The 25,764-nt window shown below is 40.5% G+C and overlaps 5 protein-coding genes across 8 annotated transcripts in view; all 5 read right to left on the minus strand.

Moving 5' to 3' along the window:
• Positions 1-16: 16 nt before the first annotated feature.
• Positions 17-3,238, minus strand: LOC131671525 (uncharacterized). Its single transcript, XM_058948010.1, has 3 exons — positions 3,154-3,238; positions 2,853-3,070; positions 17-2,764 (listed from the first exon to the last, which is right to left on the minus strand). Exon 3 carries the CDS (start codon positions 2,721-2,723, stop codon positions 186-188), a length of 2,538 nt encoding a protein of 845 aa, XP_058803993.1. The 5' UTR covers positions 2,724-2,764; positions 2,853-3,070; positions 3,154-3,238; the 3' UTR covers positions 17-185.
• Positions 3,239-3,625: 387 nt separating this feature from the next.
• LOC131671527 (protein D2-like) lies at positions 3,626-7,151 on the minus strand. The gene is made up of 5 exons (XM_058948015.1): positions 6,576-7,151; positions 6,292-6,401; positions 6,095-6,215; positions 5,305-5,515; positions 3,626-4,971 (listed from the first exon to the last, which is right to left on the minus strand). Exons 1-5 carry the CDS (start codon positions 6,592-6,594, stop codon positions 4,833-4,835), a joined length of 600 nt encoding a protein of 199 aa, XP_058803998.1. The 5' UTR covers positions 6,595-7,151; the 3' UTR covers positions 3,626-4,832.
• Positions 7,152-7,669: 518 nt separating this feature from the next.
• Positions 7,670-8,955, minus strand: LOC131671534 (protein D3-like). The gene is made up of 4 exons (XM_058948023.1): positions 8,904-8,955; positions 8,582-8,691; positions 8,365-8,497; positions 7,670-8,184 (listed from the first exon to the last, which is right to left on the minus strand). Exons 1-4 carry the CDS (start codon positions 8,920-8,922, stop codon positions 7,826-7,828), a joined length of 621 nt encoding a protein of 206 aa, XP_058804006.1. The 5' UTR covers positions 8,923-8,955; the 3' UTR covers positions 7,670-7,825.
• A 371-nt stretch (positions 8,956-9,326) lies between these two features.
• LOC131671524 (protein D2-like) lies at positions 9,327-10,793 on the minus strand. The gene is made up of 3 exons (XM_058948009.1): positions 10,623-10,793; positions 10,020-10,271; positions 9,327-9,881 (listed from the first exon to the last, which is right to left on the minus strand). Exons 1-3 carry the CDS (start codon positions 10,645-10,647, stop codon positions 9,529-9,531), a joined length of 630 nt encoding a protein of 209 aa, XP_058803992.1. The 5' UTR covers positions 10,648-10,793; the 3' UTR covers positions 9,327-9,528.
• A 450-nt stretch (positions 10,794-11,243) lies between these two features.
• The window catches only part of LOC131671545 (M-phase inducer phosphatase-like), an 88,376-nt gene continuing 73,855 nt past the window's right edge, over positions 11,244-25,764 (minus strand). For 2 of the 4 annotated variants that reach the window (XM_058948042.1, XM_058948045.1), the window contains 2 exons: positions 13,916-14,120; positions 11,244-13,546 (listed from right to left, as the gene is read on the minus strand). In XM_058948042.1, the coding sequence (XP_058804025.1) occupies positions 12,092-13,546; positions 13,916-14,120 (1,660 nt within the window). In that variant the 3' untranslated portion in view covers positions 11,244-12,091. Of the gene's footprint in view, positions 13,547-13,915; positions 14,121-14,381; positions 14,516-15,130; positions 15,366-25,764 lie in introns of those variants that run through there. The other 2 variants (XM_058948043.1, XM_058948044.1) reach the window with 2 other exon arrangements.

The raw sequence follows: 25,764 nt of genomic DNA on the forward strand, positions 1-25,764 counted from the left end.
TTATCAGAAATAAAAACGTACACTTATTTTATTACAAGTGTGATTTACATTTTATCAGTTACATATACTAAATTAGTTAAAAATAGTATTCAATTATAACTGATGTGCATACAATTACAAGATTATCATTAATAGATGACATTTAAGTCACCTTTTTGTAAAATCATTCAACAAAGATTATCTAATTACAACACATTTTCCACATAGAAGGTATCTGTACCATCAATAATTTGAATATACACTTCTCCATTTGCTTCATCTCCAGTAACTTCACGCATATCTGTACTATCAGGGTCACCAGTTATTTCTTCAGTTTCATCCATCACTTCTTCTGGATCTTCAACAAGCACTTCTTCCATTTCTTCATTATATCCTTCAATATCTTCCATCATCAGTTCTTGTTCAATTTTTTCTTGAACTTCTGTTGGACATTTATTATTTTTCTCAGTTCTTTTAGGATCAAGTAGTCGAAGGTTTTGACTTATATACATAATTTTTCCTGTTGGATCATCTTTCAGAGAAATTCTTTTCTCTACTCTATCTGTTGGTGCCAAAGATGTACTCGGTAAGTCCAATATAGCAGCAGCTATTTTAGTTAAGAAAGAGTTTTTGAAGAAACCATTCCACCAAGTTGATGGTGGCATTAGTGTAATAGACCTTTTTACAAAATTTACACTCCATACTCCTTTTCCAGAACTGTAATTTGCTAAATCCACAAGTACGTCATTTTCAGGCATTCCAAATTTAGATGGCAATTTACTTATCATTTCAGTTCCTAACACAAACTCTGGAGAACTCAAATGTTCACCTTTAAGTAATGGATTCAAAATGTTTGCTGCAAAGTGTATGGGTTGCAAAACTGCAGACGACAATGTCTTGAAACGTTCAAGAACTCTATTAGATTCTTCAACTGTCATTAGTAAGAGAGATGACTCTTGAAATTCTGTAAGAAAGTGTTGCTCTAAATCAGCAAAAACTTCGGGAACTTCGCTAATTTTAGCCTCTTCAATATTTAAGTGTACAATCCATTTAATAATAGGCCTGATAAGTTTGGTATAACTGTTTAGTTTTGACCAAAATTCTTCATCGGTAATAAGTTCTTTTACACCTTTGTTTATGTATCCCTCCACTTTTGGAGAAGAGACAAGAAGTTGCAAATTTTCTTTAATTTCATACAGTGCATACAGGCAAATTAATGATGAACTCCACTTTTTATTTCCTAGTACTTTTAGTTTAACAATATCTTGGTTCTTTTCAGCAACACTTTTTTGAGCCTCACTTAGTAAAGATGCTATTACATCAAACTGTTTTATTTCCTTGATCACAGCTGAAGCATTTTTTACAAGAGTGATTACAGAAGCACGATCATCTATGACTGATAGCAATCGGTCAAGAGTTTGAGAAGAGCAATTATAAAAAGCAATATTATGTTCTTCATATTTTTGTTGCAACAGTTCATACAAATTTTCACATGCTGTTAAACTATCCAAACAAACACCTAAAACTCTTTCTGCTCCTACTTCATCAATCACTTCACTTATTTTTTCCAAGTATAAATTCTCATCTTCTGCATTTGAAGACAAAGAAATTGACTTATACAATACAGGATCTGGTGTTGTTAGCACAAATTGAATAATACCTTCATTCCTAGCATTTGACCTATAACTGCATTGTAATCCAAGAGAAATAGCATCTCTAACTTTTTGATCAATGCTTTTCTTAACACTTTCATATGTTGTTTCTAATAAAGTTGTTGAGAGCTGATGTTGAGTGGGCAATTGAAAAGCAGGACTCAAAGTATTTAATAATGTTCTCCAATGATCATTGTCAATAATACTGATCGGTGTATTGGATGCATATATAGCTTTAGCAAGAAGTTCTTCACAGTACCTTTGTCTTTGTTTTGTCATTCTATCAATAAAATTTGTTTCATTTGCAGATTCATTAAAATATATATTATCAGATGACATTTGCATTATGGAAGTATTGTTTTCCTCATCACTCATTAAATCTTCACTCTCTGAATTTCTCCTTTTTATATCAATTTTCTTTTGATCTCTTTTACTTTTTGATTTATCACTAAGTGAGTCTTTGATTGATCCAGGACAACCTATACATTTTTGTAAATGTATACTCATACGTGTTGAATGTCTTGCATAAACTTGGCCACAATATTTACATTTGAATGTTTGCAGTTTCTGATTTGGTTCCTTTGGCTGCAAAATAAAACTACTTTCTAATACTTTTTTCGGTATCAATCTTCTGGATACCTTATGAGCATTATTTCCTCTAACATTAGCTTCTAATGCTTCCTTAACTTCCACTGGGCAATCAGAGCATTTTTGTAAATGCAAACTCATCCGAGAAGCATTACGTGCATACTTTTGTTCACAATGTTTACATTTAAAAATGTCCAACTTTTGACTCCCATCTCTAGGTATCATTTGAAAATTCTCTTCTAAAATTTTTTTCAGATTTCTTATTTGTCCTTTTTTATTGAACAACTGCTTAGAAGACTCTAAAATCTTTCCCTTAACTTTTTCTTGTAATAATTCTCTTACGGCTGCTGGACATCCACTGCATTTTAATAAATGTATACTCATCCGTGTTATATGACGTGCATATGTCTGACCACAATATTTACACTTATAAATTTCAAGTTTTTGATTTGCTTCTTTTGGTTGTAGAGAAAAACTGTTTTCAAGAATTTTTTTCAACTTCATTTTAAACAAATTATTTTTTGAAAATAATCTTTTTTTAAAACCTAAAACATTTCAGAATAGTAGTTAACCTATACCTACATTAATAACACTTGTTAAAAGAAAATAAATTTTTGTAATAATAAATTATACCTCAAAATGATTGGAATGCAATTCAAAAGTCCAGTATTTCTATCCATCAAATTTAAAACAAAATACAACTTGTTGAAAGTGACCAAGCCTCGAAATGACCGTTGATTTACATCAGTTGACGCTTTCTGGTTGACGCTGCACCAAAATGGCGATCGTCATAGCCATTATAGACGCTTGCTTGTTCTTTGGTAGGCGAACATTGACTGCTGATATACTTTCTGTTGAACATGGAAAGTGGTGTAAATAAACATTACTGATTAAAAAATTAAAAAATATGAAAGTGATCATTTGATTAACTCACAACAACGTGTCATCATAAGTTACTGTAAATGCTTCAATTTTCATGTCACTGTCATCAATGAAACGGCGAATATTCCTGAATTCCCTCGCCGTCATGAAAGTCATAGAACTGATCACGTGACAATGCGCATATGCACTTCTTTTGAGTCTTACTCCTTCCTGCTTGTTGCGCATGCTCACTGCATTGTTTAATGCATTTTTTTATTTTTTAAAGTTTCGATTTGTTTTAAGGTGTTTTATACAATAAACAGACAAACATTGTTCCTTAATAGAAATAAATTGTTAGGTTAAATTGACTTTGATCAATCGGTCGTGAATGATTACACATAACTACGCGAGCTGCTAATAAATATGTTATACACATGTTTCACTGAAATGAAATTAATTAAGTTTGAATTTTGATGATTCTTGTAGTTAATATTATTATTAAAATAAGTTGAATTAAGGCCAATGCACCAATACCCGACTACTTTAATTTGAACTTTTAAAAAAAGTACTACTTATAAATTCAATGATGCAGTCTCGCCCTTATAGAATAACACGTTTTTTATCATCAAACTAGAACTTAACATTTTTATGTATAACTATTTTATAAATGAAATTAGTTCAACTAGATTAGTTAAGCTCAGATTATTATATCGAGTCGCTTACTAATAAAATAACAACTAATAGTTTTTTCAATGATAACTCGCGTAAAAATAATTATAATAGAGTGAATACATTTTAGTAGACAGCCAATTAAGATTTACTTCGAGTTTAAACTAATACAAAGTATGTTTGCAAAATATCTGTGGACTCTGGACCTATACGTGGACTTTCATTTGGTACATAACCATGTAGTTATGCTCAAAGTTGATTTTTTTCTTTTTTCTTTAATGCATTGGTATAATTGTGATTTTTTTTATTGCACGTATGTCTCAATCGCTTTTCGATATGAAATTCTCGATGCTTTCACTCATTTTTGTTTAACTGTCTACAGAATTCAAAAGAAATTTTGAAAAAGCACAATGAGTGATCTCTAAATTTGAAAGATTTAATATGTGCCGACTATTAAAATATTTTTTAATTTGAGTATTTGTAGTCGGACGCAATCAAAAATAACTCTTAATGTTTTATTAATAATTTTATGAGTCGGTATTCAATATTTAATACTCTTTAATAAGTTTATAAAAAAATTTTCAGTTAAAAGTACGTAAAAACTTACTTTGAGAAATTCTACATTGACACAGGGACTATAAGAAAATACACCGATTTTTAGCATAGCATTAAGATACATAAAAAATACTTGTTAATTGTTGTTTTTTTCGTGATATGCTTCCGAAAGCCTCAGTAGTAACATTCATAAAATAATTCCATTTTAAAGATTCTGCATCTTATTTATTAAAGGTAGTAAAAAAGTAGCCGACTACTGGTGTCTTTACCCCACATTGGTTCTTAGTTAATTTCTGTGAGCGATCGAACATTTTCAATTACGATTTTAAAAAAAAATTTATTTTTCCTCGATATATTTAATAATTTTCGTCAATAGTATTAACAATCACGGTTGCAATGTAGATTATAAAATATCCAAACGGTTGAGGAGATTCACAAAATCAGTCAGTCTCATTAGGCTGTATGTGGTACGGTGTAGCTGTATTATGAAAAAGCGCGTGCGTGATTATTGATAATGTCAGTTTGCAATCAGTAAATTCCAATTTGCCTCTGGACCACAGGAACATAATCGTCGTATTGTGCTTTCATGTAATTTCCAGCGATGGGTCCTTCCAAGTTATACTTTTTAGCGAATCTCTTAACTGAAAAACGGTTTCTTCTCTTGTCCCTGAAAATAAAAAAAGCGTTCAAGTACGCCGGAACCTTCGTCAGTTCAAGACAAACGGTCGTGAGAGTAAGTCATATTTTGTCTTGTGTCTCTTTCCTCTTGCTAATATAATATATACTTGTGGTTTTCAAGATAATTGATATCTCATTACCATTCATTGACTTCATTACCTTTACCACTTTTGATGCTCTCCCGCACGCTACTACTTAACCATTAAAACAGTAAAACATACAATAATTCCGAATTTAATAAAGCACATGTAGATTTTACCGAATGGAAAAAATATTAATTAATTTTCGTTGGTTAATATTTGTGTCTTTAGAAACACTTTACCTGTTTCCGATACGTCTTTCGTCGAAGGTAATGGAGCCTTGATTTTGTCTGTATAAAAGGAACACGTAGCGATGAAGGCCAGAATTCTTTGGAGGTGCCGGACCAACGTATTCAGTTAAAACTTCTCCCTTGGCAACTTTATCTTCTGGTATATTTCCAACGACCCAGTGTTGCCATTCGCGATTGTAGCCTCTTACCGGAATGTCTGGGTCTTGAAAGTAAAATATCAAAAATATTTATTTATTCATAATGCGCGTCCAATATATTTTTCTCTAAGCTACATAAAAGATAAAAGAATGATACTGGTCCTCGAGTGATTTTCTCAAATAAAAAGCCGGTTTTTTAAATTAAAAAACCACGACTGGCAAATCCAAACAAGAGCCGGGTTGCTTACCCTCGTCGTTTTTTGTCGAATAAACGATGTGATATATACAAATTACGCTTGATGGCATTTACCAATGCAGCCTTTCGAAGCACAATAAAGGCTACGCGTGTGGAGGAAGACGCAAATCAGGAGAAACCTGTTCCGCGGTGAAAGTACAACTTAGCTGTTTGACTCTACGTTCAATCACGTTTGCTATTATGGTTTTTGATAATCGATGAATTTCGTCACACTTCTCGGCACTACTTGTTTCATTTAGAAATTTCAAAATGCCTTTGAGATCGTTAAGAAGAAAGTCTTCCGACTTTTCGCTGGTGACTTTTACCCATTCACTTTCGGCTAAACTCGACGATTATACAATATTTTAGCAATCTAACGCACATTAAATCAAATCGAATACGCGCATACCTGTCATCACAAGCGTATACAAAATTCCGCCTTGATATTTGTAGTGGATTTCAGGGATGTCTTTAGCTTCGCTTGGAGTGATCTCGGTGCCTAATTGTATCTCTTTCTTTCCATATTTAATCTGTAAATTAGAAAGAAAGAATTATGACCAAGTTCTACGAGCTACTTTGAAAGTATCGATTGTTTGAAAAATGTACCTCGATTGTTTCATTCGGCGATATATCTATAATGTCAGGTTCGATATTGGCAGCTTTGAACTCTAATGCCACATTGGCTGCTGCGACGCCCAAAAGAAATACGGCGGCTGCTGTAAAATAAGAAGATAGATTGACTATCGGGAAACGCTTGGCAACGAAGCAATCGGTATAAACGCATTTATGTTCTGAATTGTTGCAGAATAATTGCGATACAATTAATAAATGATGCGCTCAGTTAATTCAAGTGAAAGCTAATGCGTTAGAAAACGAAATGGAGAAGGTACCTGCTGCTACGAGGTTCATCCTTCTTCGACGTTGTGCCAAAGACTGCAACTGGTTTCTCGCGCTGACCGAAACTTATACTTTCGATAGTTCGTTCGCCCGTGACGTCACACGCGTGTACGCGGTCTGCTTTTGCATCGCGATAAAAAACCGACCCGATCAAGGTCGCCGCAGTTTGTCGGACGAATCGGGTTCGTCATAAGAAATACTGAACAATCGAATTGTCGCGTAAAAACCGTTGAAATGTTGCTCGACAACAACGATGCGTTAAATGGTTTTTCTTCTTCGCGACTACACGCTCTCTTGTATAATAAAAAGAGAAATCGACACATGACTTGCGACGTACGCGCAATGCCATTATAGAAATTGGAAATCAGAACCGATCGAGTCTCTTTCCTCGTATCACTTTTAAGTAAATCATGTTTCTTGTAAAGATGTTTTTTTTTCACTTTTCTTTGACAAATAGTGATACTCATTGTCATTAAAAGCCGTCGGCTTTCATTCTTTTTACGATTATTATATTAGCTTGAGTATATAAAGCGTTCAACAAATCAATTATAAATCTAACAATATGCAAGGAAAAATTGATAAGGGCTGTGGTCGAGCGGGCTTATGGTGAAAAATGAAAAGGTTACGGTAAATGACGTGTGTTACGCAAGAATGGTAATATTCTTGCACCTAGACCTAGATGTTATATAGTAATACGTACATACTCGATTTAACATTATCACATACACGCGATCGTACTTTACGACAGCAGCTATACGCATGGCACTGCTGAATGAATAAGGTATTGACATATCATTTCTTTTTCTTTGGCATTTTATATTAACAAATTGAAACGGAAGGTTGTTTTGAAAATTGTTTTCTTTCATTAGAAAACGAGTATAGGAGAAAAAGTACAAAGGAGAAATTGCCAAGAATATGATGCACTTGTCACCGGTGAAAATGCAGACTTTTTGAAATATAAGTGGAAAGCTCAAAGATATTCAACTCGGCAACGGATCATCTTGACGGAACTGGCATTCCTCTTAATTTTAGCATGGAATCGCCTGTCATTAATTTTCGATCGAGGTAAAAATAAAAGAACTCGGTAGAGCATTCGAAAGTAATGGTGTATTAATCGAGCGCCGCATCAGCAAGCATACAAAACCTAAGCGCTACAATTCGTTGATAATGAGAAACATCTCCGAACCGCGGATATGTCGACTAAGGAAGCAATGCGCTACGAGGAGGTATGCGGTCGCAACTCTTACGACTCGTCGCCCATCTGCTTGCGCAGAATCGGCACGTACTCGTCCCATTGAGCCCTGAACATGTTGCCGGCGATGGGGTCGCCGAGCTTGTATTTGGCAGCGAAGGCCTTGACGGAGAAGGCAGGGCGGCCTGTGCGCTCGCGATTGCTGATGCGCGCTTCCTCGATGGTCAGCTTGTCCGGCTGCTTGAACACCAACATCACGTAGCGGTGCAGGCCTGTCTCCTTTTGCGGCGCCGAGCCCGCGTACTCCGCGATCACCTCGCCTTTGTTCAAGTCGGAGCCCGGCACGTTGGCCACCAGCCAGTGCAGCATCTCGCGGAACTTGGGATCTTCACGGCTTGGTGCATCGGGATCTGTGTGCGAGCAACGTATATCCTTTACCAACTCGACCTGCCAATTGTTCTAAATCGAAATATCACTTTTTCCGATCAGTCGCGAGTGCCCTATTGTTGTACGTTCAAATCCTTGCCGTGAAAAATTACCACGTCTGCTTCGTAGAGCGACAGCCGTTACGGACGCCTGTGATTACTTACCGACCATGAGTATAGCGTAGTGAGAAGAATCTTCGGACATCCAACTCAATGCCGGAGGATCCTTTACAATCGTGGGCGTGAGTTCCTCTCCGAAATGCACATCTTTATCTTTATCGCCATCCTTGTAAGTCGCCTGTGTTACACGCCAGAACAATCAGCCAATGATCGAGTATCGACGAATCTTGGATTGCGGTTTAAATATCAAAGCAACAGTTACCGAAAGCAGTTCACTGGGTGCCTTCGTCAACACATCTGGTACTATACCAGCGGACGTGAATTCCGCTGGAATATCCGTGGCGCAGGCATATGAGCAAAGAAGCAAACCCGCTGTATACATTTCACAAATTAGAATTTGAATGCTTTAGTTCGTCTTACTTTAGTAGAAAGATTATATAAAAATCTACATTTTATGACATTTTTTGCAAATTGAATAATTAGCGCCACGCTGATGGCTGTACATTATAAAAACAATATGAAGCTAAATTAAATCAAAGACTAAGATCTTTTAACAATAAAACTAAAAATTAGTTGAAATATACCTGATAACAAAAGTTTCATATTTGAGTGTGGTCGGATGCAGACTGATGGCAGATACCCGTACACGAACAAATTTATAGCCCAATTGATGCATTACATCACTATAATTTTCTATAGCGACAATACATGAAATAAACAAGGCCGAGTAGTCAATTTTGTGACGGATGCGTAAATATCAGTAGTTTAACTCTATTATAACTCAATTTAGGAATTATATCTATCTACTATACGAAATGTATGTCGCGATTTAACTTCATTGATCTACGTCAGAGTGCTTATTTCTTGATGCATATATTGCAATTTGAAAATACAATTTCTTGTATACATTACCAATAAGTTTCCAAAATAAATAACACTGTACAGTCTGAAACAACATGGATATTCAAACAATAAAAATACAGATTTGCAAAATATGGAGTATTTATTTGAAAAATTTATTAATATATATATTTGTGCATTTAAGCCATCTTATAGAAAAACGATAATAAAGTCACCACAGAATTAAAAAATACTTCTTAATTATTATTTTAGCATAATTCTGGAATTCATTTTAAATGTAAAATAAATAAGACACAATATCAATTGTGACTTTAGTGTTTTTCTACTCTTTAAAATTGTTAGAATGATTTAGCCCTCAAGCTGTTTGTATAATTTTGGCACATAGTCATCAAAGGCAGCTTGGTACATATTACCAGCTACTGGATTTCCTAAATTATATTTTTGGGCAAACTTCTTGATGGAGAAGTTGTTACGCCCATCACCACTACGATTAGTGAGATGTTTTTCATCAAACTTTAATTTGCTTGGCTGCTTGTAGACTAGGAAGACATAACGGTGAAGACCAGTATTAGGGGGTGGCCCAGAGCCAATGTATTGGGACAAAACTTCACCCTTGGAAACATCTTTTCCTGGAATATTTGTGACAAGCCAGTGATGCCACTCTCTGAATTTAGGTTCTTTGCGGCTTGGCGCATCAGGATCTATAAATAACATGAATCAAACAAAAGATCTCTACTATACAATAATGACAGATTAAAATCAACATATGTTCTCCTTAAAATTTTTTTTAAGTAAATTATAACAAGAACTTTTCATAATAAATATAATATATAAAGCACCTGTCATGCAAAGGGTGTAGAAGCTAGAGTCATCTGCATCCCATTCGACAGTTGGCTGATCTTTGACTTGAGTTGGAGTAAGCTCTTTACCAATATCCACAGTAGCTCCACTTGGATAAGATACTTTGACAACTGCAGATGGAATAGTGTCAATTACATCAGGAATAACTTCATGAGTCTTTAAGGCTTCAGTCATTGTTGCAAGTAATCGAGATCCAAGACTTATCAAAGGTCTCTTTGTTATCAGTGATGCTAAAATAAGAAATAACAGATTAGCAACTAATAATGAATCCCACCAAATGACAAATATCTCTTAAATGATTAGAACTCCAAGGGAATTTAAATACTAATCATATTATGGATTATTCTGTACTAGGCACAATATATTTATTTACTTCAATTAGGAATCATTGAAATTTGTTGGATCAAATAAATAAAATAAAAGAGGTTATAAATCCACGTCAGCATAGAGTTCACAAAAATTACAATAAAATAAATACTATAATCAAACAAAATTAAGCAAATAAATGTTTCCTGTAATATAAAGTAATCTCTTCGTACTATTATCTTATAATTATTACTATTGTTTGCACTCTTAATTACTTGCGTTAAGTGAGAACGCGAGCATCACTATAATATTGCACTGAGAATAGAAAAGAACGTCGCTTGTTTCGAAGAAACACTTTTTAGTGAAATTATTCGTGATTATACGTTACAACACTTTTGTAACGATTTTTTATAACTATATTTACGATAGATATAAGTAAAATTGCGCAACAGCAGATACTCACCCAACATCAACGCCGGCCGGTACAAACAGCGCCAAGCAATGGAAAATTTTAGAAAAGATACTATAAGGGTTTTGATTCGTGACTATCAAAGCGTGGCTTGAAATATTAACCAATCAATGCGAGGCGTCGCTACTCCGCGCTCTATTATTTGAATTCAAATTAATACTAACAGCTTTTTTATATCTTGTTTTCTAACATTTCATGAAGAATTTCATAAGTCAACAATTAACTTAGTTTATTAAAAAATGAGTTACTTTATCTTTCCAAAAGAAACCAAGTTTTCAAGAGATGAGAAATAATTAGTGACATGATGAATGATTAATAACTAATAAGTGAATGATTAAGTAAAAATTAGTGATTGAGGGAACAATGTAAAATAGAACTCGATATGTTATTTTATATGACAAATTATATTAATGCTTATAATTTTACATAATGCGCGCTCTAGCTTTGTACAACATATATAATCTCATTTGCACATATTCACAGGATAAGTTGAACCTTTTTTCCCGTTTTCATTTTTTGATCGATAAATCAAATTTCATTTAAAGTTAATATACTTATAAAATAAACAATAATATATACGCCTATCGTAATAATACATGTAGACATTTACTCCGTCAAGGAAGAAATGAGAAACATCGCCGCCGCAACGTTGCTTTTTCAAATGTCGAAAGAAAAAGACGTGCACGCACACCTACAACTGACAGATATACGTTTTTTTACAATTCATCAGTCTCGGTTAATATAAAATTTGATATAGACGAACAATTATGTTTTGACATTACCATGATTTTCTCTCTCACCGTGGCACCTAAATTTAATTTGGTACAGACGAAGCTAGTCAGCGAATCGATAATACAAATAAAAAAGAAAAATTGACTATTTTCGCTTTTCGCTTTATTATCTCGCCTCGTCCTACATCTCTCATTCTTTCCTCGCGCGCGCCTTTGTACATAAATAACCTGGTTACGGTTACAACTACTCTAACATGTAATCATACACGCACACAGACATACAAATCGATTGTATCATTCGTTCTCGAGGCACACGTACGTCTACAAAATAAAAAAAAAAAAAAATAAAAAAAAAAAAACAGTAGATTAAAGCGTTTGTAAAGCCTGCTTCCCGAACGATATTCGCTATATACATTTGCACGTAGAGCCCTCGGCGAGTTTTGTCGAATTTACCGAATAAAAAAAACGAATCGAAATTCAACAAAAGCCGCTCTTGTCATTCGCGTCCACTATATACATATACACATACCGCGAGTGGACCTGTTCAGAAGCCCAGCCGCTTAAGGTTTGCTCGGGCTGTGATGACGTTGGCTCTGTTGATCTTCTCGGGCTGCCAGCTCTTGCTCTTGCTTCTGAAAAGTTTCAAGTCGGCCTCGTGTTCAGGATCTCGCATTGGCCTGTAACCCTGTGGCGAGCAAAGCTCCTTTTGGTCCTTGTAGAACTTCTCGTAGCCGCCGTCCAGAAGATAAATCTCGGGATAGTGCAGCGCCGGATAGTGCTCCTTGTTTCTCTGTCGGTCGATGTTGCGCAGAAAACGAGACAGCTTGGGTCCACGCTCCCAGGAGAACTCGCAGTGGAACACGAGAATGCTGCGCTTCTGCGTCTCCGGTTCGATCGCTGGCGCGTGCTTGAGGGGGTCGAGCAGTTGCTCTTCGATCATTTCCTTGGTGTAGAGATTGACAGCGCCGTCGATGTGGCCGGCGTCGTACTCGTACGGATAGCGGCAGTCGACGATCTTAAAGTCGTTGACCTGGTCGTTGAATTGGCCACGAATGAGCCCAGACAGGGTCTCGCTGCTGATGGACTTGAGATCCTCGTGCTGGCCCTCGGCGAGCGGCAGCGCGCAAGTCTTGCTGAAGTCGCCGGTCAGATCGGAGTCGGTGGTGCTGCGGTTGATGGCCGACTTGATGTGAGCGTGCGCCTCGGTCTCGGAGAGGCTGCGCATCAGCAGCGGCGGCGGAGACGATCCCTTGCAGTTGGAGACAAGGCTGACATTCTGGCAGCTGGTACTCTTCCTCGAGCGCTTGACGATCATCGGTGATTGGCTGGCGGGTGGGTCGGGTCGCTTGAATTTCCTGGTCATCGTCGGTACCGGCGCACAGTCGAAGCCAGCGTCGCGGCTGCGCTTCGGGCTCTCGTCGTAGAGGATCTTGGCGGTAGACGAGGTAGCCGAGGGCGATCGGAACAGGCAGGAGCGCACCTTGGAGATGCTCGGCGGAGTGGACTCCTCGTCGCGGAGGCCGTCGTTCTTCAGCAACATTGAGCGCCTAAAGTTGAAGGACTTTCGAGATGTAGCTTCGGGGGTGGTGGCCACGTCCATCGACTCTACGGGCTTATCGGAGACGATGCTGCCGGAGATGAGGCTCGACAAGCCGCTCGGCAGAGCTTGCGCGCTCTCGTTCTCAAGGCTTTCCATGTCGATTAGGTCGTTGAAGCCGTCGTCCGTGCTTTCGTAGCCAGACGATAGACTACGGAAGAGATTGTTGCGGTGAGCGAAACGTTTGCGCTGCGGGGACGAACGCACGGGCGACTTCATCGGGCTGCGAGACTCGAGCGACAGACGACGTGGTGCCACTCCGAATGGCTCGGCGAAGCGGAAGTTCGACGTTGACTGCTTCTCATCCGAGTAGCCGTTGCAGCCTCCGTAGCCGCTGTCTTGGCTGTTCGGGTCGAATTCCTCCAACGGGAGTCGCGCCTTCGCTGATTTCATGCCGCATACCTGTAATCCAGACAGAAACGTTCGTTTAGTTTACTTACTCCAGTTCTATGGAAACTTGGAACGCGTGTGTTTGGGAATTAAGAAGGTCGACAGCTTATCAACTAGTTTCGTCACTAATCTAATCGGCCTAGGTATATTATTAACATTATTAAGAAAGCAGACACTGTCAATTGCTGTTCGCAGACAAAATTTGTAATCTATAAATGAATTCATTAAGTTCAACAAAAAGAAAAAATAAAGGACAAAATCATGAAAGTGGAAAGAAATCGCCACATCGCGGGAAAATTTATAATGGAAAAAAGTGCGGGAAAAAGGCGAGAGAGCGAGGGACTCGCATGCACGCGCACACATATGATATCGATTACATACCTTGTGGGGCGTCGAGTTTTGTCCAGTAATGGGACTGCTGAACATGGCGGCGCCCTCGTTGTGGCTGCTACTCGCGATGCAGTTCGGCGAGTTCTCCGTGCTGGAGTCAGACGATGCCATGCTGAAGAGTCGTCTTGCTTTACTGCTCGACTTCTTCAATGGGCTATCCGGTGTTGCTCTAATTTGGAATGCATTGCGGAACAGCCTGCAAAAACACAACATGCACCTTTGTTAGACACTGTTCACTCTCAGTTTTTTATAAAGTTATGAATGAAACTTGAGTTGGGATTTCGAGGTTCGAGCGTGTAATGGACGTGCGTATTTGATGTGTGTATCACGTGGACAAAGCACGACGCGGGAACCCACACGACGCGCCGATCGGATATTTGAGAATTGAATCAGCCGTCAAAAAAAAAACCGTGTGCCCAGCAGAAAGCTGAAATACTTGAATGATTGGCAATCGTACCGTTTGCGAGTGTCGAACGCGGCGGCTAAAAGTCGATTTAGAGACCAGTTTGTGTGATAAACGAGCCGGTCTTTGTCAAGTATATCATCACTGAAGACGAAACAAACTAGCGATTTATCTTCCTCCTGTGAACCGTCACGGCAGACGCTTGCCGCGCGACTGTCGATGGGGGGGGAAAAACTATAGCGCGCCCGAAGAAGTCGCGCACTCGCGCCCGCCTCGTTCGTTCGTGGCGCCTCGCTTCGTCATTTTTTCAAACTGTTATATGGCACACTCAATTCCATCGCGCGCGGGCGTATTTTGAAAATATGCTGCTTTGACGACCGATCGCAGTTTGCTCAGTCTCACGTTTCGGAACACGTAATAAAAACTCCGTTTTGAGCCGTACTATAACTATTTGAATGCACGTAAATCTCATTAAAAAATAATTAATAATGTCGTATCTCGAATGACTGAATTATTTACATCGGGCCCTTAAATACTAAACTTTGGAGAAAACGTATTTTTATTCGATGCAATAAAAAAAGGAAACAAAAATAAAACGTAAAAATACTTCGTGTGAATTGAGGGTAGAAAAGAGTTTTAAAACTGAATAGAAAAGTCGTTAGAATTAAATGCTGATAATCATAATGGTGTATTCGAAAAAAACCGATAAGCCCGAACTCTGGCTTGGCGATCCTCGTATCGCACTCACTCAAACGAATAACTCCCTACTCGAGTTGCAATTTCATTCATTCGGGCAAAATTACCTGGTGCATTGGCAGACATCGCATGATCCGGTAATGGGGCTCATGATGAACATGTTGATGGTTGAAGCTTGCGACAAACAAGATGAAAAACAACAACCGACGAAGCGATCACACGACAAACGAATGGTCGTTAATAAAGCAGACACATGAACTATATGCACTCGAAATTAACACAAAATGTATATCACTAGGCACACTAGGGCAAACTTGCAGAGAGAACCAAAGGGCACTGCTAACGGTGCAACACCGACTGTGGCCTGATAGGGGAGCGCGCGCACTTAAATAGCCCGTGCCCCACTCCGTCATCGAGCGCACGTTGCTCGAGTGGAAGTGCGCTCTATAGCGACATCAGTGGCCAATCCTGACCCACAACCAATGCCCCAAGCGCGCCACCAGACAGAGACGGCGAATAGACTTACGCCCCTTCGCGCGCGCATTCGCCGTCGACCCAACCGAGCATACGCATCTTGGAGGTGGTGCGCTCTTACATGTGCTGCTGCTATATGCTTCTTTGCAAGTGCCTCCGACGCTTTTACGTAATTCAACCTGAGCTTGCGAGTTCATTATCGGTATGCTTTTCAGATCTGCTTTTTGGTCGATTAACATTAATTATTAATTATTATTCATAGCTCATCGCCGATCAACGTTTGCCGCGCGTAAAGATTAATGCTGCTGATAGCAGTGATAAACATTCATTGTATTCGTACAACCGGTACGATTCGCGACGAGTCAAACCACATCTCTGTGTTGCGCGGTAGAACGGAACGAAAAATTGCATTCGAAGTGGCTCTTTATTATCACGGAAAGCAACGACGTGAATATCTAGAAAAAGCTCACAAGCCGGAGATTCGCTCGATCAACCGACGTATTCCCGGCTTGTTGGTCCAAAACCAGCGTTATTATTTCTATCCTTTCCCGGTTTTCGGCGTACCGACGCTGAAATGAAGACATCAGGAAAAAACAAGTATCCACACGGCCGCGAGCAAACGTCTCGATAGGAAAGCGCTGAGCATTGGCTTGTTGATTTTTCCCTCGCGTTCTTGGTTTTCCATTAAAAAGGCGACTCGTCGTATGTAGCGAGTTAGGGCCCGCCAAGACAAAAATCTGCGCGCGCGCGCGCATTCCCGGCACGAGATTTCGACGACGGCGCGCGGCCGTTAAATCGAAACCAGTTTTTTAAAAGCAAAGAAGATGCGCTCTTTCTCTCTCTTTCTCTCTTGCAGTTTTATACTTGCTTTGCCTTGGCATTTCAAATGTTTCTTTCTTGCTCGAGATCTCTTTGCACGAGGTGCATTCCCGACCAGGGTGAAATACTTTTGTGCTGGCGAACAATTAAGAATGCGTTATGTATACACTTTGTAAGCAGTACATCGCGAAGTTATACGCTGAGTCGCGCTCGATGTGTAACGAACGAACGGCTGGCCGCTTGGTTTTCAGAGGTCATATGCAAATCTAACGAGTTTCTTTTTTTTTTTATAACAGAATTGAAATCGATTAATTTTTTAACGTTGATGAGAGGTTGAATAACCGTAAAAGTCCAGTTTTGGAAAAAAATAGCAGGTGTGCGATATTAAATAGAGAGGGGCCTTTTTAAAGTGACTAAACTACCCTTGGTATGCTTCAGCGCTGCAAAGGGGGTATAAAGAAGTATGTCGCGGCCAAACAAACAATTTCTCACTGATATGCTAAAATCACTTGATCAAGTGGAAGGCAGGATAAACGTTGCACAGCTATAGCGGCTAGCAATGGACGCTTACGCACCAAGTCAGGCTACCCGTTAGCGTTAGTTTTTCGGAGGCATAAGCATCGTAAATCTTTAGCCGTTTTATTAACCCTCACGGAGACAACAAAATAGAACGAATTTAGATTGACCATTGGATTAGTCGTCAAGGTAAAAAAGAAAGCTTCCTAAGCTGCTGTCTGCCGCGCGAAGGGACTTTCGTGTTCGTACACGTTTTGCATTGCCAGTGCACGGGAGAACGAATAAGTCAATACCCAAAGTCATTAGCCTGCCATAAATCCCCCGTGAATATCGGCTCCGTTAAAAGAAAAGGTACTTAGACCTAATCAACACTTTATTACTGCATTTATAAGACACAGCAGATTGCATACTGGTTCGTACAAGTTTTACGTTTGGTTTACACGGGAAAAACTAAATGCCTATAAGCAGTCTTTAATATATATAGTTAAGGATTTAAGAATAAATCCCTGCCGCGACAGTTAATGACTTGCTTGTCTACAAACTTTGTTAGCGGTCACATTCTACCAATAAATCTTCACTTTAAATATGACTTTTGAACAAATTAAGATTTTATCATTGGCAATTACAGTTACTATAGAATATAGTAGAAAATTTAACCGATAAATAAGTTTATAGTTGATTTTACTAATTCAATTCAGTTACTGCAAAAAACTAGCAAATAATATAATTTTTTACTATTTCGATACAGCCAAATATGCTATTCGTGGCTGACTGTCAATATTTCTCGACGGAAAATACGTCAAATAACAAAAATTAAGATAAAGGAAAATAAAATATACGAGTGATAACGAAAAATTACACTAATTTAGGGCTCTAGAGTCGCAATATTTTTAATCTAAACAACAAGAAAGTTCTTGTGCTAAAGTCATTGTACTGTAAAAGAAATCATGATGCCGGGACCATGAAAAGTGGATTTTCTTTTTATTTACTCGTACAGTGTAATTTCTTAATTACATATAAAAATAGTCAATCTGATGGTGTTTACTAAGATTTTAAGAATATTATAGTATAATTTGCCATATAATTTATTATTCTTTACCAGATTCCATTTGATTATGTCATGTAAAATGGAGCAACACGCTTGTTCTCGGTGTTTGATGAAATATCAGTAAATATTGATCCAACGAGAGTGTGACTTAAAAATGAATTACTTTGAATCCGTTTTGCCCGCAATTCTTATGGAGAAAATAGATTTTTTTCCGCCTCCGCGTGGACGTCATTTTTCATGGGTTAGAGAGCAAACTTTCGCCGGAGCGGAGCAGATCAGCCACGAGGTTTTTTTCTCGCTTGGATCATTAGTCTGCTTGGCTGTTCTCCGTATCCGGCTACAGCGACGGCGCGCGACAAGTCGATCGTTGGCCACATTGTGAGATTTGGCTCTCTTGTCCCATTAATAACGCGGCTGCTGTGGCGAGGACGGCCCGCTAGGTGCGGAACGAGCCGCAAATGGCTTTTCTCGGCAAAAAAATAAGCAAGTTGCAACGAGGAAGGCATATGCAAACACGTAGAGCGCCAGGGCCTTATTGAATTGCCTTTTGTTTGCCTTGCTTTCCAATCTATTGAATTCCTCGGGTCTTGCGCACCACTCACCCCCCCCCCCCCCCCCCCGACTATCTCTGGTCATATCTGACTCTAGGAAATCCCTGTATGTTTGGCGCAGCTCACCGATCTGACGGCTTTCTTTTCTTTCGTTCATCCTTTCTTGGCGTTCTCGGCCCGGATACATATATATGCCATTGTCGACATTCGAGCGTGCATCAATTCAGCTACTAGTCGCGATAAAAGCGATTAGTTGCTTGTTTTCTTTTTATTTGTTGAACAAGCATTTGCAATGAAAATTTACCCATTTCAATGACAGCAAAAAATTTACGAAAACTTGCTTTCGACGCAGTAAATATTATTAGCAATGGAAGAGCGACACGTATACAGGATGCGCATATACAGATTTTACAGCTCATTAGTGATTTTCATTCATATACGAATGCGGCTGTGTAAGTGTCCGGCGGAGCTCGGAAATCCGACGAGGGATCGTGACATATAAAAGACATCGCCAAGGTGCTACGGCAACACGCGGTGCAGCGTCTCGCTTATATTCTCCGTGAAAAAAGCGAGGAAAGGTACGAAGAAGAAGAAAAATAAAGAAGTCAGAGCCGCTGGTCGGGCGCCCCCCCCGAAAGAGTGGGCTCGCGCAGGTACGACCCAACAATGTTCCACCTGATCCCTCCCCTCCCTTCGGCCACCCTCGCATTTTTCCTTCGGATTTTTCTCACACGCTGCACACTAGTGCCTACTATATGTATATTTACCGAGTCGGCTTCTCGCTGCTTGTATGCCTTGAGATACTTTTCGCGAGAGCACCTTGCTTCGCTTGTCCATATATCTTGCATTGGGAACGCGCTCCTCTTCCATTTATATTCTTTTCGGCTGTCTGCCTCTCTGGGAATGTAGATGCATGTATGCGTGCGTGTATATATACGTCGATCTTAGCAATCATCCTGAAATTGCCATTGTATTCCGAGTGAGCGTCGGCCTGTTTTTTTTCCTCTCTGGCGCAGTCAGCCAACCATACACTTGTCGAGCAATCGACAGGCGGCTCGCTTGCTCTCTCTGCACTTGCTTCCGAGCTCATCAAATGAAGTTACAACTGCCTACATTTCGTGAGACTATTCTTCCTTTGGTACACGAGAGCAAGCAATGAAGTTGACTTATTGATGTATATTAAAATCCAACTGAATCTGAATGTGCTCTCAACAATTAACCGACTATAGTTTCTCGCGAGCAGGGAAGCACGAGTTACAAGTAAAATTTCTCAGGCCAAGCATGCACCTTTGCTATTGTTTGAATTGCGAACGCTCCCCGTGGCTCATAAATTCCGTGTACAGTCGTCCTATACCGCGCGCAGTATACTATCCCGTCCTACCTATGCCGTTTAAGTTATTGCAAATTCAGAGTTATTAATCGGAATCAATAAACAATTTGGTATACCGACTGCTCTCGCGTACGACCCCTGCAATTAATAACGCATTTGTAGACGCACAGTTGAGTGGTCGGTGGAGCTCAGCTCCCGATGGTGCTCCTAAGAGACAAATCCAACGTATTTCCTCGACCGTACAGCGATTCACGTCGTTGAGCGGCGAATCTCCACGGAAAAACCATGGGACGCATTATTTTTCCTCTTCGTCTGCGCGCCTATGCGAGTCTGGCGCTACAGCCTTGAAAAAGGGGAGACGAAATGACTCCCCACATCGAAAAGACAGAAACTTGCCTAAAGTCCTGCTGAAGTAGGAAGTTCGCACGATGCGTGAGAGAGAAAGAGAGAGAGAGAGCACACAGAAGTGAATACGGATGTATATGTCTATGTGGTAGGAACCAAAGATGAGCCCCTTTTATTTCTCTCAATAGGCATTTTTTTCATGCGCATTTGCTTCCTTCCTGCTACGCTTACCATTAATAATTTTCGCCAAATTAACCATTTTTTTACGATCTCATAAATATTTTTTTTCCTCTTTGTATTTACCGTGCTACTTTAAATTTATGCAAATTCAGGATAATCAGCGAATCCTTCGAGTGCGTATTGCAGAAGTAAGGAAGTATACCGAAGGGATGAATCAAATACAATTGCCTTGGACTTTTTTAATAAAAATATCGAGCAGTCGGGAGAAGCACGAGCAGCGTTAGCCAACGAAACCGAGTGGTCAAGGGAAGAGGGAAAAGTATCTAACGATCGAGCAAAACGAAAATCAGACGCCCTTGAACATCTGACGCAAAAGCGAGAAATAGTCGCTCGGGCAATAAGTAAGTATAGCGGCACGGAAGAGAGAAATCGATCGATCGTTCGTTGCCCCCCCCCCCCCCCCCCCCCCCCCCATCGAAGGCCACCTTGACATTCGGTCCCGCTGTTAAAAGAAAAACTAACGATAGAGACTGTACCTTACGGAAGGAAGGAAGGAAGGAAGGGAAGAGCGAGGGGATGCGCCGGTGTACTCATACTTATATAATATGTGATTTTCCGATGGGACAATGACGCTTGATTCGTTGCGGAGCAGCAGCAGCAGCAGCAGCAGAGAGAGAGAGAGAGAGAGATAGAGAGGGAATCTTTATATATATACTCGACCGATGTCATCAACAATTTATTATATTTGCACGTGAATGTTGAAGCTTTTCACGCGATGTTGCATCTACAAAGGTGATAGACTTTGTCATTGGTCCAGATTAAACTGCCAAGATTTTCTTCCCTTTTTTCAGTCTCGTTGGGGAATGTAACCGGAAAAAAATGTCGCACGTGTGGGAACAACGAGGACTGCAATTCGTTGTGGCTGTAAGAGTTTAACCTTCGATTAATGATGATTTTATATAGTTTACAAACGAACGACATCCCTATCGAATAAGTTTCAATCGCGATCGGCCAGTCAACTACGAAAGAGCCAAATCATTGTTGCGCGACACTCATAAATAGCATCCGCATGAAAGAGCCACGAAAGTCTGAAAATAAAAAACACAAGGAGGACGACGCGCACAAGCGCAAGTACCTATCTGCTAATCCATCTGGCCGTTAATCAAGAAGCAACAGGGGGGATCTTGAAATTCGCGCGGACGGTCGGCGGACGCTCGTGGATTATCGCCTCGGGCCAGGCGCAAACAGTTGTGTCACCGCTGGAGTTAGAAAAAAAAAAAGTTAAAAAAATCAAAGAAAGAAAAGGAAGACAACATCGGGGCCAGGGCCAGAAGGACAACCAGGACGTGTCCCCTCGCGCTGATTATTAATAGAGAAAAGCCGTTAGCGCCATACGGAGGCTGCCAGTCGTTCGTCGTATATACTCCCTTTCATGCGTACAGTGGCGCTGATTATTCGCACGATTTACATATACCACGCTACGCGCGGCACGAGACACATCGCTGAAGAAGCGTGCCGCTGAACGTGTGCGTCCAGGGGTCGCTTGTCCGTCCGTAGAGAGACCAATTTAACCCTTTCTCTCTTTTTTTTTGCCAACTGCTGCAGGTATATTTTGCCCCTATTATCGTGGATAGCTTGCAAAATTGCTGCTAGGTCAAGTCGTGCGCGACGACGTCGACTACTCGCCAACCCTTGTCCGAGCCTTCGCCTAATAATGTACGCCGCACATCGTCATTCTGACAGAGCCTTGGAGGGGGAGTTGGAGCGTGCTTGCAAATTTGTCCGCGATTCGATTCGTGCCTTCGTGGTGCTGTATCTCGCTAAGCGACAATAACGGAGGCGCCCGGCGCAACGACGCGAAAACGAAAGACGGAAGCAAATTGTCTGGCACGAGCGCAGCGTGAGAGTGTGGTCACAGATGCCCAATTACCACATCGCCTCTGCGGCTCGTTTAGGGAAGATCGACGCGGCGCTCGCGAGGCGAATCGCGGCTTCTCCGGCGCGTCCTCCCTCGCACACCCTCCGGGCACACGCTACTGACCTACGCTGCGCCTCGAACGGGCTGCTACACGCGCGGATCAGCTGTCGGACTCTCTTAATCGGAAGGAACCCCTGCGTGTGCCTCGCGACAGTTAGGCGTACGCCGTGTCGGCGCGGAGGGGAGACTCGACGCCACGCGACTACTCGCAAGCCATGGAGCCTTTGGGCCAGATTGCAGCAGCTACGCTACCTTTCTCGTTGCACATATGCCGATTACCCTCTTCGGCTCGCAGCATCTTGGCGCGTGCCGGTGATGCACACGCCCTACGTTCCTCTGCTCCACGCAACCCCCTGGCGAACCTATTGCTGCCTGCGCTGTTTGTCCAGTCACTCGCGATCCGACTAGACTACGTCGGATTTGTTGGCTTTGCGGCTATGCTAAGAATAATGGCTAAAGTAATAATACCATTAGATTGTTCATCAAATTCATAAGCAATCGTCTATTTAAACATTTTTTTGTGCCATCGCGATCGACCTCTTCAAAAGAAAAAAGTAGGTTTGGGCGCTAGCCCCTCAGCGTCTAAATATTATTTCGGTAAAAGTAATTGTAAAATACGCTTAAAAACAAAATTTTAAAATGCTAATAGATAGTTCGTATAATGCAAAAATAGCACGCGCAATAAATTCGCGTCAAGAGTCATTAGTTTAATATTTATAAATAAAAATCAATGTGAGCCTACATTCTTAAAGGCTAGCGTCCACTAGTCCGACTGACGGGGATGCGCATGCCAACCCATTCGTTGGCCATATCGCGGGCACCGATCCTGGATTGTCGGTAGTCAACATCTGCAAATCTTTGATTTGTTTATCACTTCTTTTCATTTAGTCAACTGGGACAAATTATCGATGCCTTATTTTGCCTGAAGTGACGATTATCAACAATTATGAAACTGTTGGTTGGGGCACCGATAATTTATCATCAAGTTCCAGCCGTCTAAATGAAAAGAAGTGACAAACAAACCAATTTGCATATGTTGACTTCTGATAATCCAAAGGCTTTATCGTGGTGTTGGTCATGCGCACTTAGACTCTGAACAGTATATTGTGCGTAAATCTGTCCGTCACAATATTGTCATCGGAGTAACTAATCAATGTTAATTAGTTTTATGACGGACACGATCCGGGCACAATGTACAGCGCAACGTCCGAGTGCTCATAACCATCGTCCCAATAAAACCCCAGGAGCGATGCCCGCGATAGGGGCGACAAATGGGCTGGTATGATCATGCGCATTATGTCTAATATGAGCGCTAGCCTTTAGAAATATAGACTCCCAGTGATATTTATTTATAACTAGCAAACTAATGATTCTCGATGCGTTTTTATTATGAGCACTGTTTTTGCGTGATATAAACTATCTATTAACATTTTAACATTTGGTTTTAAAGCACATTTTACAATCATTTTTACCAAAATAATATTTAGGCACTGAGTGGCTGGTGCCCAAACCTATTTTTTTCTTTTTTAAGGGCTCGATTGTGGTCGAACAAATAAAGTTTAATTAGATAATTGATTACAAATTTAATAAACAATTTAACGGTATCATTACTTTTATATTATCTAACAAAAGTAATTATGAGCGACAACTTTTCAGACCCATCTTAAGTTAAGATATAAATTCTGAAATGGAGGGAAGGCTAATTATAATTTGTTGCCAATGCAGTCAATAAACTTTTATAAGACTTTTCATAGAAAAATTATTTACATTTACGGCCAAGTGAGGTTTCGCGCAAACGCTCAAGGCGGCAACAGCTGATCGACAATGTAATAACGGTATGCGTAACCGTAAGCAAATACAAGTTAGCCTCGAGCAAAACGTATGTATAAGTTTGAAGGGGTAGGCGGAAAAAAAGGAGTCAACGTCGCGACGAAGAATGAAGTTGGGGAGAGTTTTTATAGATCTGTACTTGGGAAAGGTGTGTGCGTACACCTACAATGAGTTCCATTGTGAGCCCTGCGCAGTCAAGACTTTTGCCATGTGGCCCCCGAAAGGAGAACGCGCGCGCTCACAATGCAAATTGACACACAAGAAGTCGTTGCGTGACTAAGGTGTACGCACAATTCTCATTGTTTTGGCGACGAAGAAAAAAAACGCAAGAGTCAACTCGTTTTTCAAGACGGAAGCTGCAAGTGCAAGATGTAAGACGAGCTCTCTTATTCCAAACTGCCATTGTGACTGGTTTTGGCTTTATGGCTTCGTATGCGGTTTCTTTTTTTTTTCACTAGTGTAATAGCTCGACTTTGATCGAACGTGCTTTTACATTTATTCTTTTTTATGTCAGTGTACGTAAGTTTTCATTAGCTCACAATTGACGTTGCGGGCAAAGCTTACAAGCGCGTGAATTATCTAATTATCACGACAGATATTGTTATTTTTTTCTTAGTGAAGCCACAAAAAATCAGAGTTCAAGTAACTAAAGATAGATATAGAGAGAGAGAGAGAGAGAGAGAGAGAGAGAGAGAGAGAGAGCTAGGCAAGCGTTCGATAGCTGCTCTTCGTTCAACCTCATTAGCGCCACTTCAATAGCGACAAGCCATAAGCCACAACAAATTTACGACCTCGATAAACAATTCCACATCGACTTGCATACAAACCTTAGTCAATTACGCACACGCCATTTGAGAGAGCTTGTCGATTTTCCTTACGGGTTGCAGAGCCGATTGAGCTGGGCATTCGCGCGCATGGGTCATCTGTAAATATCATAGGTGACTTTCTCTTCTTGTCCGTCGGAGAAAGCGCAATAACTCAAGCGTGTAAGTATCGATCGAAGGGAGAGAAATTCGCGCCTCTCGCTCTCCGCAGCTGCGATGTTCGGCGACCCCTCGATTAGCCCTGCACCACGAAAGTGCACGCTGCAGCTTACAGCTGATCCACGAACGTTACGCGATTTTGGCACCCCTTGTACCACCCGACGATCTCGTCGGGCGCGCGCTTGATCGCCTCATGTGGCGCATCAACTTCGAGGATGTTTGCCATCAACCCCTTAAGATACTCGCGGGGATCCTGCGTGGAGGATAACACGGTTGATCTTACGCTTTCGCGTGATCGTGGACTGAGCTGTTCCATATGAATCGAGCTCCACAGCTGACAATGGTTGACCTTAATATTCCGAAGCGGATCGACTTTTTCCCGACGGAAGCCCACAGAGAATATTGTACTTGCGTTCGTGCCTGATGCACCCTCGTGTCTTTGGCGACGAAAATGTAAGGGCATATATCGTCGCATTAAGCAAACAGATATATAATATATTTTTAGAGAAGCGAAATTTTACTCGCGTGTCCGTATGACAGAGAGGGTCGTTCTTACCTATATCATGTAATAACGCAATCTGTCTGTATGTTGAACTTTGGGTTAAAGACGACTACAAATATTAGGATATCGTGGCATTCTTACACCCATTTTTTTTTTCATTTCTAACAGCAAATATAAATAAAGTT

Source organism: Phymastichus coffea, unplaced genomic scaffold, assembly GCF_024137745.1.
Source record: "Phymastichus coffea isolate CEN01 unplaced genomic scaffold, Cenicafe_Pcof_1.1 PCOF00128, whole genome shotgun sequence".
In the NCBI taxonomy this organism is placed as follows: domain Eukaryota; kingdom Metazoa; phylum Arthropoda; class Insecta; order Hymenoptera; family Eulophidae; genus Phymastichus; species Phymastichus coffea.